Source organism: Mytilus edulis, chromosome 9 (assembly GCF_963676685.1).
Source record: "Mytilus edulis chromosome 9, xbMytEdul2.2, whole genome shotgun sequence".
Lineage (NCBI taxonomy): Eukaryota > Metazoa > Mollusca > Bivalvia > Mytilida > Mytilidae > Mytilus > Mytilus edulis.
Window position 1 is genome coordinate 63624878 of NC_092352.1, and position 21861 is coordinate 63646738.

General features: G+C 33.5%; 1 protein-coding gene across 1 annotated transcript in view; it reads left to right on the forward strand.

Annotated features, from left to right (window-relative positions):
* The window catches only part of LOC139488795 (GPI inositol-deacylase-like), a 137277-nt gene that overhangs the window by 102648 nt on the left and 12768 nt on the right, over nt 1-21861 (forward strand). Inside the window, exons 23-25 of the mRNA XM_071274714.1 lie at nt 9385-9585; nt 16409-16538; nt 17488-17633. Coding sequence (XP_071130815.1) covers nt 9385-9585; nt 16409-16538; nt 17488-17633 — 477 coding nt within the window. The remainder of the gene's footprint in view (nt 1-9384; nt 9586-16408; nt 16539-17487; nt 17634-21861) is intronic.

Genomic DNA, 21861 nt, shown 5'->3' on the forward strand with positions numbered 1-21861 from the left:
GTCTTGAAATATGACTTCCTACTAGTCATGCAGTCTTGATCTCAGGCTTATGATACACCTGAATATCAAGTTTTGAAATAGTAATTCATGGTTGTTATGCAGACTTGATCTTTGGCTTATGATACACCTAAATATCAAGTCTAATAATAGTATTTCATGGTAGTCATGCAGTCTTTACATTTTAGCTTGCAGTCTGCACCGTTAGCCACTAGTCCAATGCCCCAGACTAGTGAAATTTTCTATGGACTAGTAAGTTATTGCAGTTCTTTGTTTGGATCAATTAGAAAAATGTTGGAATATTGGTCTTCGGACTAGAAGTTGAAAAAGTTTTTGGTGCAGACTGAGCTTGTGATACACCAAAACATCAAGTCAAAACTATTATCTTCCCCCCTTAACCAAACAAAATTTGGTTTAAGGTAACACGATACCGAATGGCATATCTCCCGATTTCCAAAATGTTTGGCATACGTGTACTTTGAATCGAGTTACATCGGAATATGTAATAAAAAATGGGGGTCACCATTTTTGTTTTTTTGTAATTTTCATAGGAAAACGTCAATTTTGGCGACAAATTTACTTAGGTATATAGGGGAAATGCCTTTTTTTCGGCTTACCTTTTTAGATTTTCGAATGGATGGCTATTTTCTTATATACGGAGAAAAAAAAAAAACTAACATAATATTCAGGATTGCATAGTGAATCCATACACGTATAGAAACTCATATGTCACCATCCTTGTTTTTGAAATAAATGGCTTCAAAGTTGATCGATAGGCCTAGAATTTGACCAAAAACGTGTGACGTTATGGTGTACGGAATATAACGTTATTCCTTCTCAGAGAAATGGAGAAAAAAAATATGTGTCAGGATCTGAATGAGTATATTTTATTTTCATTTCCCCTGTCGATTGTCGTAAAGTTCCTAGTAATGCAATATAAAATTCTACTGAATCAGATATAATTTTATTTCGTCCTGCACATGGAATTTCACTCATATGAATTAATGTTAATATCGTCTGATTTTCACATCAAACGAGCATATACTTGAAACTTGCGTGAACAGGTTCCATGTGAATTTTATGATAATAGTTCATGCATAAATCACCGGAATTTTGTACACGTTAAATTCACGTAAATATTTGAAATAAAATTATTTAAATAATATCTTTGTTCTAAAATTTGATTAAAACCATAAAAAATACCTTCAGATTTTTGTTAAGTTTACGTGAAAATTAAATGAAACATTTCACGTGAGATTCATCCGAATTACTGATTTTTAACGCCATCATAGTAGACAATGGTGGTATCATCACTGCATCCCGTGATGCAGAAATATAGTATTTTAAAAAATTTGATTCATTTAGCAATTTTTTAATTGCTCGGTTTGGTGGTTGTTTAACATTCAGTGGCAAATAGTTCATGCATGTTCGGGACGATACAATACAATTTTGAAAACAGTTGTTTATAAAAGACACATTTGATGCACCAGTCAAAAAAGATTAAATATTCTGTTATTTGTGAAAATTATGAGGAAAAATAATGATCCTGATAAAATACACATTCGAAAAAATAAAATAACAAAACTCCAAGAAAAATTCAAAACGAAAAAATCCTTTATCAAATGACGAAATCAAAAGCTGAAAAACATCAAAAGAATGATAAACAGCTGTCATATTCTTGACTTGGTACATACAATACATGTAGTATAGTGTACTCTGCGTGGTGTAAATGTGTTACTTGTTTGCTCAGCAAGTCGGACAAACCTTGCAAACTGTTAACCCGAATAATTCAGTCGTTATATTCCGCTTACTACATTTTAAAAGTAAGTAGGAGAGATCGATTACGGGGGGGGGGGGGGACTGAATTATTCGGGTTAGCAAACTGTATGCAAAATTTCACAAATTTCAACATTCTGTCATTTGTGAAAAATTATTTACATAACAAATCTTGAGATCATATATGCATTCTTTATATAAGTAAAACAACTGCGAAATTTAAAAGTTCCAGCTTGAAATTCAACCTGTATCAGATGTAAGCCGGAGTCTGTACTCTGTGTGCCTTTGTATTTTATCAAAATGCCTAATCCAGCAACCTGTCATGAAACAAAAATGAAAATCCAGACGATATGCACACCTATAATATGAGTAGTAACACCAGGTACATAGTTTTAAAGCTGAAGCAAAACGACTGTAGTCCTAAATAATTAGCCGAATTAACCCTATATATACCAAGTATAGGATTAACGGTCGAACGGACAAATGTTAAACAATATGATGATACGTGCTCTATTAGTAATTTGGTGACAATGCATATTTTTGAATATGCAGTTCATATAATGGAATGGTAATTTGGAGATCTGAAATGTAGTAGCAATGTAAGAAAACTAGCATTTCCGTCATTTCGTCTTTGGTGGAAAGTTGATTAATTAGAAATGTTACCGCATCTCCTTATATTTCATTATGGTTTGAATTTTCTAGAGAAGAGCAAAAGTTTTAAGACATAAACTAATATTTACGAAGAGACTGACATATTAATGTGACAATTATACTACACATACTCAAAATTTTCCAACGTTTACTAAAGCTATAAATAAGAAGTGTAAAGATACTATTCCAATTAGCATTAGTAACGATTTTCTTTATGTCTTCAAGGTGTTGATGTCGTTTAATTAATGCCCAGCTGTTGCTATCTTATAAACTGCATATCACATATCTCCATTTATCATTCTATCAGCCAACTTTTGTACAAATAACATGTACATGTACACAATTTTTTTTTTTATTTGTACTTATACTTTTACAAATACCTCTCATTTTACCCCACTTCCATAATGAGCAAGCGGTAATGTAGATATTTAGTTTTGCGTAACTGTTCAATTTTGGTCTTCCTCACGGTCTGCGTTTAAACTTTGTCGAATTTTAAAAAAAAATTAGAGGCAATGATTTAAATTTTAACAACAAAAGTTCCAAGTGACGGGTGTAAATTGTAGGATTCATTGCTTTGATTATTGGTTGGTTAGCGTCCAGTGGAAAATATTTCATGCATGTTCAGGACGAGAACAAGTTAACAATAAATACAATAGGTAGGTTTTGCAATAGAGGCAGGGCATCCGCGATGATGGTCGGGAAAATTTTAACTGACGCTATACATGTATATACTTGTCTACTTGTTCTAAAAACTAATTTTAAGAAAGAAACTTTTCAGGCCTTTTCTGACGCCTAGTATGCGAGCAATATGACCCTCAGAGCCCTAAAAGGTAACTTTGTTAATTTTCTTTCAGTCGTTTTGTCTCCCAACTTGTACATGTACATTATTTCCAACTCAAAACTAAAAAAACACTGAATACCCATGCAAGCGTAAATTAACACGAATATAAAATCTAAATGATTTCAAGATCTAGTTTTTTTACAGTCTCTTGCCGTTTGAAAAATAAAAAGTCAGTCGTTTGCATGTAAATTTCGAGAAAAAAATTATAACGGAATCAGGGGACACGGAACCGGTCTGACTACAGCCAGCCCCAACTATCAATTTGCGTTTGTAGACGCAAGTGGATACTCGGGGCTGGCTTTATTCAGACTGTAACGGAACCTGAATTTTGTTATTTTATTTCTGCCGAATCAAGTGCCCATGTATATCTCAGCCTTCGTTAACTTTCTAATGCTTCATTCCGATGTTGCTGTCCGTCCTGAGTAGACCTGGTTTATACGATTACAAAGCTGGCACTGTATTTTAATGTATTTCCTGAACTATATCGAATTTACTCTGTACAGACCAATGAATTTCAGAGACTGTTTACACATGGAACTCAGGAAAAGTTATTCGGCTAAATAACCACTTTTTTACATTCCATACAAACAAACTATTTTCTGTATGATTTTCAACGTCTTCTTGTATTGTGCTTTTCCCCCTAATTATATCCGTATTCTCATCCAAATAAATTTCATTTTTGTCCGAGCGGTGTTTTTGATGACCATTTTAAAACGAATTAATAGTTGTAAAATTCCCCGTTTTTTCACACATCATCCTAAGCTTCTATAAATTAGATTTCTACTTTCAAACAAAATTTCATGGGGAATCATGAATAAGTATTTATTGCAAAAATAAACCAAGCTTTACTTTTATAAATTGTTATTTGGATGGAGAGTTGTCTCATTGGCACTCACACCACATCTTCCTATATCTATACCAAGAATAAAAATAAAGTGATAAAACCGTGTCTGTTATGCATAAGAACATATATAGATAAAGCGTGCAGATGCTTAAATATTAAAGAAACAGAATATTTAAAAAGTAAAGTAATACTTTTTTAAAGATTAACAATGAGCAGAATGATTGCCGGAAAACGATTAAACATCTATGTCAAATAACCGCTACATATTGCATCAAAACTCTCTGCACTCTGCATCTATGGAAAGTTACCGTTAAAAATGTCACACAAAACCTGCTGCATTTGGCTGATATGTGTGAACGTTATTCGATAACGTTAGGAACGATAACTCATGGCGTAACGTCATTCGGTATCGTGTTACCTTAAGGGGAAGGGAGGGGGGGGGGTAATTATTGAGAATGCTTCATTAAAGCCTTTAGTACTCCTTTTAAGACCAAAGGTAGACGAATATTAATCCTCAGTGTTAAAAGTTTTCAACACCTGAAAGGATAATTGAACCTGTTTAAATATCAACCAGATACATATTTATCCACTGGATAACTTTGATCCGTCAGTTAACTCTGAATCGCTGGTTAAATCTCAACTGCCGGTTAAATCTGAACCGCGGGTTAACTCAACCGTCGGTTAAATCTGAACCGCTGGCTAACTCAACCGCTGGTTACCATATCTATATAAATAGGGTGCAAACATTAATCCACCATTCTGCCTCTGATGAAGGTCCTTTTTGGACTGAAACCAGTCAGGCTATGAAACATCACCAGGTGCTGTTAATTATGTGTAATTAGTTGGTATATCTATAATACTAAAATTACGAGGTCCAATTTGTCAGCCGTCATCACGTAAAAACGATGAATCAAAGAATTCAACTTTATATATAACTAATATAGTACAATGGTGTTGATTAAAAATTACACCACTCTAGGCCCATTTGTTTTCCACGTAATTAATATTGCCAATAATTAAGAAGTTCCGGATCGAGTCCGACACTGATACCAATAGTATATTCACCTGTTACATATTACCTTATCTGTACGTTCCGCATCTAATAGGCGCACCTCCAAACAGTGTATTTAGAATTTTGCTGTATACTGTTGGGTAAAAATTCTCCATTCCAGGCCCTTTTGTTTTCCAAATTATTAATATTACCAATAATTGATAGGTTCCAGGTCGACGGGTTCAAACAGAAAGATTTTGAAAGCAGAGAAAACTGTGCACCTTAAGCTGGGATCACACATTCACGATTTTTACTGCCGTCCTTGACAGGAACATTCCCGATTAAAATTTATTAAAAGTCTGATCAAGATCCTATGAATCGTGGATGAAAATTCAAACTTTAATTAAAATTTGTGAATTTTTTTTTTAATCACGACAACAATCAGATATTGTTCAGGAAGCGTCGATATTCAACCGTTTCCAAGCGAATTTATCCCGATAATCCCGTTCTAAATCTGCTTCTAATCCGATTTGTATCTTTCGCCAGGTAAAATTCGACCGAGTCTGTCACGACTGCGTCCCGATTCTACCGAATGTAATCCGACAGAGATCAGATAGTGACAAGACAGTGAACCGACGCTGACGGAAGTTATCTGTTCGAAAATTGTCGGCATACTCGGGATGATCAGGTACTGTCGGAACGTAATCCTATCACGGTCCGCTCTATCGCATTGCAAACGGCTTTGTCTGGTCTCAGTCGTATTGTATTCTGTAATTGTCGGGACTCTGACGTGGGTATCATTGACGAATTTAGATTAATAACGGGACTGTTTCGGAACGGTTTCGGCAAAAACGGTTCGCAATCGACAAGATCTGGATGCAATCTGGACTCAATCGGCAGAAAAACAGCAATCTAAAATTTCTCCAGATCATTCCCGTTCCACAGGACACCGTCCCGAATACACATAACATTGTTAGGAATTCGATCCGATACAGCAGAATCTGTCACGGCATAGGCCAATTGTAATCCGACTAGACAAAATCGGCTGAGTTTCCCCGAATGTTACGAAACGCAACTAACTGTCGCGGTGCTTTGCCGAACTATTCGGACCCTTCCCGACCAGTAGGAATCTGTTACGAACTAAAACGACTGCGTTTAGACAATAATAGGACATTCCAGGTAATTGAGGATACTAATCCGACTTTTCACTTTTCGTGTCGTATCGCTGTCTGATTTAAAACGGGAGCAATAATCGGCAATGTGTGAACCCCGCATTATTACATGTTATAATCGGCATGACTTTATCAGATGACAATACCAGTACTAAAATAAGGCATACGCAAAGTTATATATCAGTCATGAACCCGCGATATCACGGGTGTGTTCTAGTATACTATATTTTTATGCTTTTACATTTTTCTCACTGATACACATAGTTAATATGGCTTCTACTAATGAAAGCTCCATTTGGAGTTAATGTGTTTAGAGACTACTTATGTCAGTACACCTTTCCTATATTGCCTATACATGTTCATCAGGTTTATCCCAGGAATAGATTACCTTAGCCGTATTTGTCACAACTTTTTATATGCCCGTCAAAATTTTTCATATGTCGCACTGTTTCTCAAAAAACGATTTTTGATTATTGCTTAAAACTTGACACACTTTTTAGTTATATTAATCTTAAGATCTGTATACTTTTTGGTGATGATTCAAAATTTCATTTTTGAGTTATTGAGCAATTTGTAAAAAACGGGGAGGTTTTTTTTACATGTCGTGCCGTATCTCAAAAATGATTTATGGTTATTGCTTAAAACTTTACACACTTCTTTGTTATATCAATCTTAAGATCTGTATACTTTTTGGTGATGATTCAAAATTTAATTTTTGAATTATTGAGTATTTTGTAAAAAAGGAGGAGGGTTTTTTACATGTTGCACCGTATCTCAAAAACAATTTATGATTATTGCTTAAAACTTTACACATTTCTTTGTTATATTAATCTTAAGATCTGTATACTTTTTGGTTTTGATTCAAAATTTTATTTTAGTGATATTTAGTTTTTTGTAAAAAAAAAAAAGAGGGTGGGGTTCACATGTCCCGCCTTATCTCAAAAACAATATATGGTTATTGCTTAACCTTTTCTCAGAAACTATATATGATTATTGCATTAAACTTCCATACCAGACGTCGAGCGTATCATGCGCTCATGGCGCAGCTGTTTATTGGAATTTTGTGTCCTCAATGCTCTTCAACTTTGTACTTGTTTGGCTTTATTACTATTTTGATCTGAGCGTCACTGATGAGTCTTATGAAGACGCAACGCGGGTCTGGCGTATTAATTTATAATCCTGGTACCTTTGATAACTTTTTAGATCTATCTGCCCAGAAATTTTCAGATCAATCAGACAACAGATTTTTGGGTTATTGACCCATAATTGAAAATTTTAAAAAGAAATTTTTCAGTTTTTATATGCTCATTTACAGAATGTATTATGGTATATATAGTATACCCTTATCATACAAGTACCAGAAAAGGAAAACAAGAAATGAGAAACACTTATGAACCACATCAACAAACAACAACTACAGAACATCAGATTCCTGACTTAGGACAGGTGCAAACAAAGGCAGTGGGTTGAAACGTTTAAATGGTACTAAACCCTTATCTGAAACAATAGTGTAACATCACAACATTGAAAGACACACTATAAAATATCAATTGAAATACTTAACTCAATCTAAAAATATGTCAACATGATTAAAATCATCAGTTTTCCCTTTACCTAGCTAGAACATTTACCTTGAAGGACAATTTTTACTCATATTCATCACTTGGCATCTCCTGATGATGATAACTTATTGTCATCCCTGTCATCCATTAACTTTTACAAACATTTTCTCTGACCCTTATGGGCCAATGAGTTCAAACCATGCTCTTTTGCACCGGCTGAAGGATGTTGTTCTCTCCTGATTTTATGGTTTTCTACAACAATAAAAACACCACAAAATAGATAATAGCGCTAAAAGTAACATAACACACCAATCAAGCAATAGATTGTGACAGGTAGAAATGTTCAGAAAGGAGCTACCATTTGATTTTTATGGGGGGGGCTAGGATGAAATTTGAAAAAAATAGGCAGGACAGGAGTTTTGAGTAAAAAAAAAGGCAGGATGAGACACTTGCAAAAAAAAAAAGTCAGGACGACAATTTAGGTAAAAAAAAGTCAGGATAAACTAAAAAAAAAAAGGCAGGACCGAACAGAGTGAAAAATAAAAAGGCAGGACAGAGATTATAGCTAAAAAAAAATGCAGGACAAAATTTTTCATCCTAGCCCCCCCCCCCCATAAAAATCAAATGGTAGCTCCCTAATACTAGAATTATCCTCAAATAATTAGACCTATAAATAAGAAGACGTGGTATGAGGGCCAATGAGACAACTCTCCATTCAAGTCACAATGTGTAAAAAGTAAACAATAATAGATCAAACTACTGCCTTCAACATTAAGCCTTGGCTCACATCCAACAGCAAGCTATCAAGGGCCCTAAAACTAGACTGTCTGACAACAACTCTTGAAGAAGTTATTGTCCTTAAAAGACATATGTTCTTATATAAAAATAAGGAGATGTGTTATGATTGCCTATGAGACAACTATCCACCAAAGTTCAAATGAAGTGGATATATCGGGGTAAACCTTACAATGAGAAAATCCATACTGTTTAGTCGGCTATAAAAGGCCTGGACATGAAAAATATGAAGCATATTTATAACAAAACAGTTTATGAAAAACAAATATGACAGACATGAACCAACAGCAACCTTTGAATCACAGGCTCCTGAATTTGGACAGGCATATAAAGAATGTGACTGGGTTAAACATGTTTCTGAGCTTTCAACCTGAGAAAGTGGTCTAACAGTACAACATAATTACAATTTGAACTATAATAATCAGTTTAAAAAGGCTAAACTAATCAGTTGAATATAATGGAAATACATCTAACAAAAACACAGAGTGGATGTGAATGGGTACTTATACATCCCAAAAACAAAAAGACACAGTGCAGATCTGAGAGTACTTGCAGTCACTGGCATCTAATTCTAAGCCAATAATGTTGTTTTTTTATTTGGGCTATGATCTAACTCTATTTTTGGTAGAAACTATAGCAGATAGAGAGAAACTATTATCAGGGGAACAACTTCTACAAATTACTGGCTTCTGGTGAGGATTGACAAGGACTCTATAAAAAGGGGACTTTGGATTGATTTTTATTTATTTTTACAGCAATGAAAGTTTTGAAGCATTAATAACCAGTTTTGGACTACCACAAGAAGACAGTAGAGAGCTGACCAAAAGTGGTTTATATTCAGTAGCATTACCATTGATGTTATATATCATTTCCCTTGGTGTTGTCAATGTTCATTGCTACTTACTTATCATGGCATTGCACATCTTCAGTAAGGTTGCTGCAGTTTTATTTGGATGGTAAATTATATTATCTTAGAACACAGGTTTAATATTATACTAATCCTCAATAATAGTAAGAACATCAATAAATAGAAAAATCAATATACATCTTGTGAACAAAAAGCTATGAAAGTTTGTACGCACCATCACTTTGTATCAAGCATTGTGGTCCATTGGTCTTAATTCGTAAACTTTTAAAAAAAATCTTCAGCAACAATACCATTTTGAATATTCTCAGAGTTCTGTATTTTTTTTGTTTTCCTTTTTACTAGATGACAATAGAATGCGGAATAGAGAAGGTTGTTCTCCATTTGTGTATTTTTATCAAGCATTATTGAGTTTAAGCAGGGAAAAAACATGGTTCTGTCTGCCAAACTTTTTTTATCACCTTTGTAAATTATCATCTTATGGCATTCTTTTGTCCGTCTGTCTGTCTGTCATCAACATGTCGGACATTAACTCAAAACGCTTAAACCCATTTGCATAAAACTATGGTGAATTGTTTATATCTATTCACATGAACTCCCATTCGTTTTTTATAAATTTTTGATTTTACATTACTGAATTATCGCGTTTTATTCATTAAAAAAAGGGGGATTTTCAAGTTTTCGGGCAATAACTCAAAAATGCTTTCAGCATTTATCATGAAACTTAAGTGAATTGGTAATATCTATTGATGTAAGATCCCTTTTGATTTTCATAAGTTTCTGACATGAAATTGAGAAGTTATTCAACTTAATTCCTTGAAAATGCGATGAGCGTATCATGCGCTCATGGCGCAGCTGTCTTTTTACCTAATACTATCTGATCTTGACCTTATTTTCATGGTCTTAATTCATTGTTAAGTTTTTAGACGACCGCAAAAATTGAAAAATTTTTGGTCGTATATTGGTATAACGTTGGCGTCGTCGTCGTCCGAATACTTTTAGTTTTCGCACTCTAACTTTAGTAAAAGTGAATAGAAATCTATGAAATTTTAACACAAGGTTTATAACCACAAAAGGAAGGTTGGGATTGGTTTTGGGAGTTTTGGTCCCAACATTTTAGGAATTAGGGGGCAAAAAGGGCCCAAATAAGCATTTTCTTTTGTTTTCACACTATAACTTTAGTTTAAGTAAATTGAAATCTATGAAATTTTGACACAAGGTTTATGACCACAAAAGGAAGGTTGGGATTAAATTTGGGAGTTTTGGTTCCAAAAGTTTAGGAATAAGGGGCCAAAAAAGGGCCTAAATAAGCATTATTTTTGGTTTTCACACAATAACCATAGTATAAGTTAATAGAGATCAATGAAATTTAAACACAAGGTTTATGACCACAAAAGGAAGGTTGGGATTGATTTTGGGAGTTGAGGTCCAAACAGTTTAGGAATTAGGGGCCAAAAAGGGGCCCAAATAAGCATTTTCTTTGTTTTCGCACCATAACTTTAGTATAAGTAAATAGAAATCTATGAAATTTAAACACAAGGTTTATGACCATATAAGGAAGGTTGGGATTGATTTTGGGAGTTTTGGTCCTAACAGTTTAGGAATAAGGGGCCCAAAGGGTCCAAAATTCAACTTTGTTTGATTTCATCAAAAATTGAATAATTGGGGTTCTTTGATATGCTGAATCTAACTGTGTATGTAGATTCTTAATTTTTGGTCCCGTTTTCAAATTGGTCTACATTGAGGTCCAAAGGGTCCAAAATTAAACTTAGTTTGATTTTAACAAAAATTGAATACTGGGGTTCTTTTGATATGCTGAATCTAAAAATGTACTTAGATTTTTGATTATTGGCCCAGTTTTCAAGTTGGTCCAAATCGGGGTCCAAAATTAAACTTTGTTTGATATCATCAAAAATTGAATAATTGGGGTTCTTTGATATGCCGAATCTAACTGTGAATGTAGATTCTTAATTTTTGGTCCTGTTATCAAATTGGTCTACATTAAGGTCCAAAGGGTCCAAAATTAAACTTAGTTTGAATTTAACAAAAATTGAATTCTTGGGGTTCTTTGATATGCTGAATCTAAACATGTACTTAGATTTTTGATTATTGGCCCAGTTTTCAAGTTGGTTCAAATCAGGATCCAAAACTATTATAATAAGTATTGTGCAATGGCAAGTTTTTTCAATTGCACCGTATTGCGCAATAGCAAGAAATATCTAAATGCACAATATTGCGCAATAGCAAGAAATTTTCAATTCGAGTTATCTTTCTTTGTCCAGAATAGTAGTTGAATCAACTTAAATCATTGGTTTATACAATATACAATGTATATTCACTTTTACTACCAACTGATAAATTAAAAGAATCTTTACCATTCAGTGATAACAAGCACTTTTTTTACATTTTTAGCTCACCTGGCCCGAAGAGCTTTTCCCATCACTTTGCGTCCGGCGTCCGACATCCTCGTCCGTCGTTGTTAACTTTTACAAAAATCTGCTCCTCTGAAACTACTGGGCCAAATTAAACCAAACTTGGCCACAACCATCATTGGGGTATTTAATTAAAAAGATGTGTCTGGTGAACCGGCCAACCAACCAAGATGGCCACCATGGCTAAAAATAGAACATAGGGGTAAAATGCAGTTTTTGGCTTATAACTCAAAAACCAAAGCATTTAGAGCAAATCTGACATGGGGTTAAAGTGTTTATCAGGTCAAGATCTATCTGCCCTGAAATTTTCAGATGAATCAGACAACTGGTTGTTGGGTTGCTGCCCCTGAATTGGTAATTTTAAGGAAATTTTGCTGTTTTTGGTTATTATCTTGAATATTATTATAGATAGAGATAAACTGTAAACAGCGATAATGTTCAGCAAAGTAAGATCTACAAATAAGTCAACATGACCAAAATTGTCAGTTGACCCATTAAGAAGTTATTGCCCTTTATAGTCAATTTTTAACCATTTTTCTAAAATTTTAGTATTCTTTTAAAAAATCTTCTCCTCTGAAACTACTGGGCCAAATTTAACCAAACTTGGCCACAACCATCATTTTGGTATCTAGTTTAAAAATGTGTGGCGTGACCCTGCCAACCAACCAAGATGGCCGCCATGGCTAAAAATAGTACCTAGGGACGAAATGTAGATTTTGGCTTATATCTCTGAAACTAAAGCATTTAGAGCAAATCTGTCTGGGGATAAATTGTTTATCAGGTCAAGATCTATCAGCCCTAAAATTTTCAGACAAAACAGACAACCTGTTGTTGGGTGCTGCCTCAGAATTAGTAATTTTCAGGAAATTTGGCAGTTTTTAACCGGATTTTTGTGACAAAAATGTTGGTTATTGATTTGGGGATGTACGGCGGGCGGGCGGCAATCAAATGTTGTCCGTGCATTAAGTCATGAACCGTTCAACCAAAGCTTTTAAAATTTTAATATGTTGTTACTGACAACTAAATGAAGGTCAAGTTAAATAATGGCGATTTTGACTTTTACCGTTCAGGAGTTATGGTTCTTGAAAGATTGAAAAATGGAGTTTCCAGTCGTGTCCGTGCATTTACGCATGAACTGTTCTACCTAAGCTTGCCAAATTTTAATATGTTGTTACTGATGACAAAATGGAGGTCAAGTTCAATAATGGCGATTTTGACTTTTACCGTTCAGGAGTTATGGTTCTTGAAAGATTGAAAAATGGTGTTTCCAGTCGTGTCCGTGCATTTACGCATGAACTGTTTTACCAAAGCTTCCCAAATTTTAATATGTTGTTACTGATGACAAAATAGAGGTCAAGTTCAATAATGAAGATTTTGACTTTTACGGTTCAGGAGTTATGGTTCTTGAAAGATTGAAAAATGGTGTTTCCAGTCGTGTCCGTGCATTTTCTCATGAATCATTCAACCAAAGCTTTTGAAATTTTTATATGTTGTTACTGATGGCAAATTAGAGGTCAAGTTCAATAATGACGATTTTGACTTTTACTGTTCAGGAGTTATGGTTCTTGAAAGATTGTGAAATGGCGTTTCCATTCACGTTGTTGCATTTACTCATGAACCATTCAATCTAAGCTTTTCAAATTTAAAGATGTTGATACTGATGACAAAATGGAGGTCAAATTTGATATTGACGATTTTCACTTTCACCATTCATCAGTAATGGTTCTTGTGATATTGCCAGGACACAAATAAATATTAATAAATCCGGTTTGCTGTCGTTGTGACAGCCTCTTGTTGGTTATTATCTTGAATATTATAATAGATAGAGATAAACTGTAAACAGCAACAATGTTCAGCAAAGTAAGATCTACAAATAAGTCAAATGACCAAAATTGTCAGTTTACCCCTTAAGGAGTTATTGCCCTTTGTAGTCATTTTTTAACAATTTTCATAAATTTTTGTTAATTTTTGTAAATTTTTAGAATATATTTTCCACTGTAATTACTGTGCCAAGTTCATTATAGATAGAGATAATTGTAGCAACAAGAATGTACAGTAAAGTAAGATCTACAAACACATCACGATCACCAAAACACAATTTCGTCATGAATTTATCTGTGTCCATTGTTTATAAATATGCACCAAGGTGAGCGACACTGTGAGGCTCTTGAGAGCCTCTAGTAATATTTTATGATGTATTTAAATGAGTAGTTATTGCTAGGGGCCATTAGAAATTTGAATTGAGATCAATTTTAGAATAAGGGAAAGGGGGGTGTGAAAAAAAAATTGGGGGGGGGGGGGTCAATTTTTCTCATTTCAGATTTCATAAAAAAAAAGAAAATTTCTTCAATTTTTTTGAGAGGATTAATATTCAACAGCATAGTGAATTGCTCAAAGGCAAAACAAAAATTTTAAGTTCATTAGACCATATTCATTCTATGTATGAAACCTATGCTGTGTCAACTATTTAATCACAATCCAAAGTTAGATCTGAATCCAGCTTGAATGTTGTGTCCATACTTGCCCCAACCATTCAGGGTTCAACCTCTGTGGTCGTATAAAGCTGCGCCCTGTGGAGCATCTGGTTGTGTTTTGGTCTGTATTTTAAATACTATAAGAAAGAGGTCAACTTTATTTGGTTTATGGAATGATTGTAAGGAGTACATGTCAGTCTGGCAGGTATCATCTTCCTTGACCTCATTTTCATATTTCATTGATCAATGTTAAGTTTCCTTGCAATGCAGTGAGGGGAACATAGAAACGCTGTTCATCTGTCTGTCTGTCTGATACTGTGCATAGTATTGAGGGGGGGCATATAAATACCAGGTGCTTGTTGGGTCTTGTTAGCACTTTCACATCCTCAATTCTCAATCCTGCTTCAGCTTAAAAGTTTTTGATCATGGTAGATTTTGATGAAATTGAAGTCCAATCAACTTGAAACTTAGTACACATGCTCCCTATGATATTATCTTTTTAATTTTAATTCCAAATTAGAGTTTTGACCCCCCAATTTCACTGTTCCATGGAGAAAGTAAATGATAGTTTGAGTGGGGCATCTGTGTACCATGGGCACATTCTTGTTATAAGAGTTAGGTCCCTAGGGTATATTAATTATATAAGAAATTACATCTTGTTAGTGTCATCATGTGTACAGATCTTTCCAAATATTCTTTTATGCCCCTTAGAAATATTAAATGTATAGAAAATTTCATTATGAGGGCTCTCATCTGTACAATAGTGCCAAATTTTAATGAAACTTATTTCATAGATTTGTATCAGCAATGTCTTGGACAAGTTAAAAACTCATTGCTGCTAAGCAATTTTTAATACAGTTATGATCCTGAAATATATTAATTTTGTTGGAAACTGCTGGGCTTTTGCTCTAAATCCTTCATTTTCCAAGATATTAATAAAAATTTGAAAGAATAAAAAAAATGTCTTTTTTTAGTTATCGCCCTTTGGCAGATAAAATATGTGCAATAAGGTGGGAAAATGGAACTCTGTACTTTTTTTTTTTTTTATTAAATCTGTTTTTTTAGATACTGTATTCTTTAAGCATTACTATTTGGTGTATATGGAATGATCATAAAGTGTACATGTCTGTCTGGCTAAGTTTCTCTGACCTTGACCTCATTTTCACTGATCATTGATAGTGATGAAGTTTTATTGTAAAATCCTATCTTTAAGACTCAACATAAAAACAATCATGGTTAGTAAAACAGGCAAGATATTTTAGTGTGTGCACTCTTTATTTTCAAAGAACACAAAAATCATAAAAGTTGTGGAGAATCTGATTTATGGAAAATGTTATTATGACAAATGAAATATCAGGTGAGTCCCCAGAAATCATCCTCAACCCATTATGAGAATGTTCTAATATTTTTGGGAAAGTTAAAATTCCCACCCTCAAATATTTTCTTGTCAGTCATAGTAATGCTGAGTTCACACGTAATTTGAATTCGATTCGCATTAACTAATTCGAATAAGTTTAATTTGCTTTCAAAACGTTTATTGTCCTAATGTCAATTCTAATTCGAATTGCAATCCGCGTCAAATTTGCTTTACTGTCCAAACGACATTAACTTTCAATTCGTATTAACAAAAGCGTATTTCTAATGCGAATTGGATAATTCGAATTAGCTAATTCGAATCAATTCGAATTAAAAAAGATGAGTGTGTGAACGCGATTAGCTAATTCGATTCACATTCGATTCGAATTCAAGTAGAATTAAATGTATGTGTAAACGAGGCCCAAGTTGAATTGAATGATATATATGTTAGTCTACAGGGGTTTTCATATGTGTATGTATTTGCTATTTATTAAGTTTCCTTCTAAACCATGTCTTTTCTTGTTGATCATTAACAAGATGCAGTGAAACATAAATTTGATTATATAGGATTATTCTGATTATTAGGGACTAAAAGCTGTTTAAACCCCATAAAAGGAATAAATAATATGATGAATATTTTCATGTTTTGCAGGATTCCATCACTTTTATTTACTTTTTGTGAGAAGATAAAAGTTTTACTGCTGACACTAGCAATATTGACATCTTGTATACTGTGTGGAAGTTTAGGAATCATCATATCTTATATATGTTTTGTTATACAGGTAAGTGAGAAAAAAATAAGTAAAGGAATCATCATATCTTATATATGTTTTGTTATACAGGTAAGTCAGAAAAAAATAAGTCAAAAATGTGAATGAACTGATGGCTTAAGTTTACTATCAAAAGTTCAAGATGGCAATAACTATTTAACTATTTTTAAACGACCGCAAAAATTAAAAAAAATTAGACGTATATTGGTATCACGTCGTTGTCGTCCAAAGACAGAGGGTTTCCAGATAATAACTTAAGTTTAGGTAAATGGAAATTGATAAAATTTTAACACATGTTTATAACCACATATATTTTTTACATTTTCTGATGTATATTTACAATATCTAATTGAGTTCTAATTTTTTTTTTAAATCTATGGACTAGTTCATTTACTGATCCTTGACCTTAAATGAGTAGTTATTGTTGGAAACTCCATTAGAAATTTGAATTGAGATTATTTTAAGAATTATGGAAAGGGGTAGGTGACAAAAATATGGGGAGGTTGGGGGGGGGGGGGGGGGGGGTAAAATAAGGGTTTACACGGTGGTACAATTTTTCTCATTTCAGATTTCAAAAATTAAAAAAAAAAATTTGAAGAGATGAATATTCAAAAGGCATAGTGTATTGCTCAAAACCAAAAAAATAATTTTAAGTTCATTAGACCACATTCATTCTGTGTCAGAAACCTATGCTGTGTCAACTATCTAATCACAATCCAAATTCAGACCTGTATCAAGCTTGAATGTTTTGTCCATACCTCTGCGGTCGTATAAAGCTGCTCTGCGGAGCATCTGGTTATTTAAAGGTAGAATATTTCAGTATGCTATTGGGATAATAAAGAGTCAAGAGCACATGTGAACCTGCTGGTATTTTACATATCAAACGAAACACTGTCAGTTGATGGATTGCGCATACTTTATGTTGAACATTTTTGAAATGATGTCTTTTTTCTTCTTTCAGCTAGCAAGACTTTGTCACTTAACAAGAGTATCAAACAATGGAAATATTGCTACAAAGTTTAATTTTGGTGTTACTATACTACTAATATTCTTGTGGGTAGTTGTGCTTAGTTTTCCTGCTTCAATTTCCTGGGCTAAAAATTTGAGGTTAGATTTCTTGTATTACATAATATCACATTCTGAATTAAATACAATAGTGTTTGTGAATGAATGATTGTGTTAGTGGAGTTAGACAACGACAGATGTGGTTTATCCACTTATTGGACAATTTATTACTGCTAAAGAATAAACAGCAGAATCAATGGTAGAGAGAAACTTGAAAGAGAGAGAAAATGTAGTCATGTGAATAATGTTCTCAGTCTGCCGGGGACATTGTTGGATGTTTATTTCTTAAAAGAAAGAGGGTAAAAGAATTTCTTCAAATGTGAAGCTTCCTCTGAAAACAAATTGATTGTCTAGTAACACAAGTGGTAGCTCCAATCCAAAGACTCGCGAAAAAGGCATTCTGTAGAGTATTTATTTTTTGAAATCCATACAAGATTACAAAAAAAAAAATCAAGACAATAAATGAGATGCTGTGATAAGTAAGAATAATCCTAGGTAATTTGTGCATTTTTCCTTTCATGTGTACTCTCTGATAATTTCAGTATCAGTGGACTGGTCGTGATATAAATCTACTTTCCCCGTTCATTCTCAACATGGGATATATAGTACAGTTGTGCAGCTGGGATTTACCCCCCCCCCCACCCCCCCTTCAAATATATATAATAATTGTGAAATCCCTGCCTAAACAAATAAAAGTACTTTCTCAGTACCTTTACCTATATTTCACAGCGAAACAAGTTTTAGCAGATGGTGAAATTTTAATGACATAGAGTTTAGGAAAAACAGGGAAGATCGTTGCACAACAAACTGAAAATTATGACCTATTGATACATCACAATTGGTCAATTACTACCTATTGGTATATTTCCTCTGCAAAATTGCACCCCATTGATATATTTGATGTTTTAAAAAATTGATCCATTCCAGAGGCACATATGTATATACCCTCCCCACCACCTGTGGGGCATGTAACTAACATACCATCCATGCTATTTATTCATACATAGCCTGGTGCTGTTCCAAGTAGTTTTATTTTTTTGTTTCTTGAGAAATATTTGTTTTACCTGTTCAGTCACTATAAAGTGTTACAATTTATATTTAGACGCATCACATAAATAGTGACAAAAAAGGTACCGCTATCTTTTTCAAATAACGAAAAATATTCAACTCGTGACCGAACAACACTGATAATTATTCTATGATTATATAAATCAACCTTCCTTGCATGAGATTTGAACTGTTGATAGCATTGATATCTGCATTGTAAGCAAGAACCTGAAGTTAAGACATTTAAACTATAAATGGAATATGATTGAAATATATGAAATAATTCAGCAAAATATTTATAAAACAATAGAGGGAGAGTTCAGTACTTGAGGGTGTGTATAGCTTACAGCTTAAAGGTATGAGTAAAGTAACTGTGTTAGATCACAAGTCTGCTACCAATAATTGTGTATACTTTTTTTCATTTTTGTACCTTTTTTCATGGACTGTTCCATATCAAATAAACTGTTTACCGAGTTGACCAAAGTTATGGCTGACAATATCTGCTTATAAGTTATAAAATGTTTGTACAGGTGTTAAATTTACCACATTTACTGATGATTGATAGGAGAGTGGAAAGATGTATTAAATCATTTCAAAGTTTGGGTAACATAAGCAAACCAGGTGCTCCCCAGGGCGCAGCTTTATACGACCGCAGAGTTCAAACCCTGAACAGTTGGGGCAAGTATGGACAAAATATTCAAGCGTGATACAGCTCTGAATTTGGATTGTGATTAAATAGTTGACACAGCATAGGTTTCTGACACAGAATGAATGTGGTCTAATGAACTTAAAAGTTTTTTTTTGGCCTTTGAGCAATTCACTATGCTGTTGAATATTAATCCTCTCAAAAAAATGTTTGAAGAAATTTTCTTTTTATTTATGAAATCTGAAATGAGAAAAATTTAAACCCCCCCCCCCCCCCTTTTTTTTCACATCCCCGTTTCCCTTTTTCCAAAACTGATATCAATTCAAATTTCTAATGGAGTTTGCAACAATAACTACTCTTTTAAATACATCATAAAATATTAAAATGTAAAATAAAGTGCTTGTTATCACTGAATGGTAAAGATTGGTTGGTAGTAAAAGTGAATATACATTGTTTATTGTATAAAACAATAAAAAAAACTTCATCAGCAACATTTTATATTGGCAAATTTCCAATGAAGTTATTTACATAAAGTTATTGGCAAATAAAAATAGAAAATGACATCATAGTCATGTCTGGCAAATGTCCAACATACATTATCTAAAAACATTTTAGATAAGATAAGGAAAAAAAGCTTCATCAGCAACATTTTATATTGGCAAATTTCCAATGAAGTTATTTACATAAAGTTATTGGCAAATAAAAATAGAAAACGACATCATAGTCATGTCTGGCAAATTTCCAACATATATTATCAACTACTAGTCTATACAAAGAAAGATAACTCCAATTGAAAATTAATTGCTATTGCACAATATTGTGCAATTAGATATTTCTTGCTATTGTGCAATACTGTGCAATTGAAAATTTCTTGCTATTGCACAAATACTTGATATGGAATCCTGATTTGGACCAACTTGAAAACTGGACCCATAATCAAAAATCAAAGTACATATTTAGATAAAGCATATCAAATAAGCCCAAGAATTTAATTTTTGTTAAAATCAAACTTAGTTTAATTTTGGACCCTTTGGACCTTAATGTAGACCAATTTGAAAACTGGACCAAAAATTAAGAATCTACATACACAGTTAGATTTGGCATATCAAAGAACCCATTTATTCAATTTTTGATAAAATCAAACAAAGTTTAATTTTGGACCCCCAATTGGACCAACTTAAAAACTAGGCCAATAATTAAAAATCTAAGTACATTTTTAAATTCAGCATATCAAAGAACCCCAAGGATTCAATTTTTGTTAAAATCAAACTAAGTTTAATTTTGGACCCTTTGGACCAATGTAGACCAATTTGAAAACGGGACCAAAAATTAAGAATCTACATACATAGTTAGATTCGGCATATCAAAGAACCCCAATTATTCAATTTTTGATGAAATCACACAGAGTTCAATTTTGGACCCTTTGGGCCCCTTATTCCTAAACTGTTAGGACCAAAACTCCCAAAAGCAAACCCAACCTTCCTTTTGTGGTCATAAATCTTGTGTTAAAATTTCATTGATTTCTATTTACTTATACTAAAGTAATTGTGGGAAAACCAAGAATAATGCTTATTTGGGCCCCTTTTTGGCCCCTAATTCATAAACTGTTGTGACCTCAACTCCAAAAATCAATCCCAACCTTCCTTTTGTGGTCATAAACCTTGAGTTAAAATTTCATTGATTTCTATTTACTTATACTAAAGTTATTGTGCGAAAACCAAGAATAATCCTTATTTGGGCCCTTTTTGGCCCCTAATTCCTAAAATGTTGGGACCAAAACTCCCAAAATCAATCCCAACCTTACTTTTGTGGTCATAAACCTTGTGTTAAAATTTCACTGATTTCTATTCACTAAGAGGGGGCCCGATCCAGTCATGCTTCAGTGATTCCCTATATAAGCAACCAAATTTTTTCCCAAAAAGGGGGGGCCTGGGCCCCCTGCCCCCCCACCCCCTAAATCCGCCTCTGATTGTTACAATGTATATTTTATTTAATAAAGACCTAAAAGAAAATGTGTAGGAGTGAAAAAAGTAAAATTCTCTTTTTCTAGCAAGTTACTTGCAGGCATTATTATGCACCTATTGACTGGGTGTGAGGGTAATAGCAAGTTTGTTGTCCTTGATATGCCAACTATTGCTCGAGGCGAAGCTGAGGGCAATAGTTGGTATGCGAAGGGACAACAAACTTGCTATTACCAACACAACCAGTCATTAGGTGTTTTATTATACTGAACAACACTATCATTAACTTTTTATTTATAAAAAAGAAGATGTGGTATGATTGCCGATAAGACAACTCTCCACCAAACTAACCAACTTTCTAAAAGGCTACGTATATCATCTGACAGAAAAGAAAAATGTCTTTCCACAAGATGACCTATTGACTGGGTGTGAGGGTAATAGCAAGTTTGTTGTCTTTGATATTTTTATTGCAAAAATTGTGACAGAGTTGTAAACGCAATAATTTAAACTCGCATTTTGAAACATTTTATATGAATTAAAAAAAATTTTAAATCACATTTGAGTCTAAAATGACAAAATCGCAAAAATAAATGCACACAATAATTTCTGAATTAAC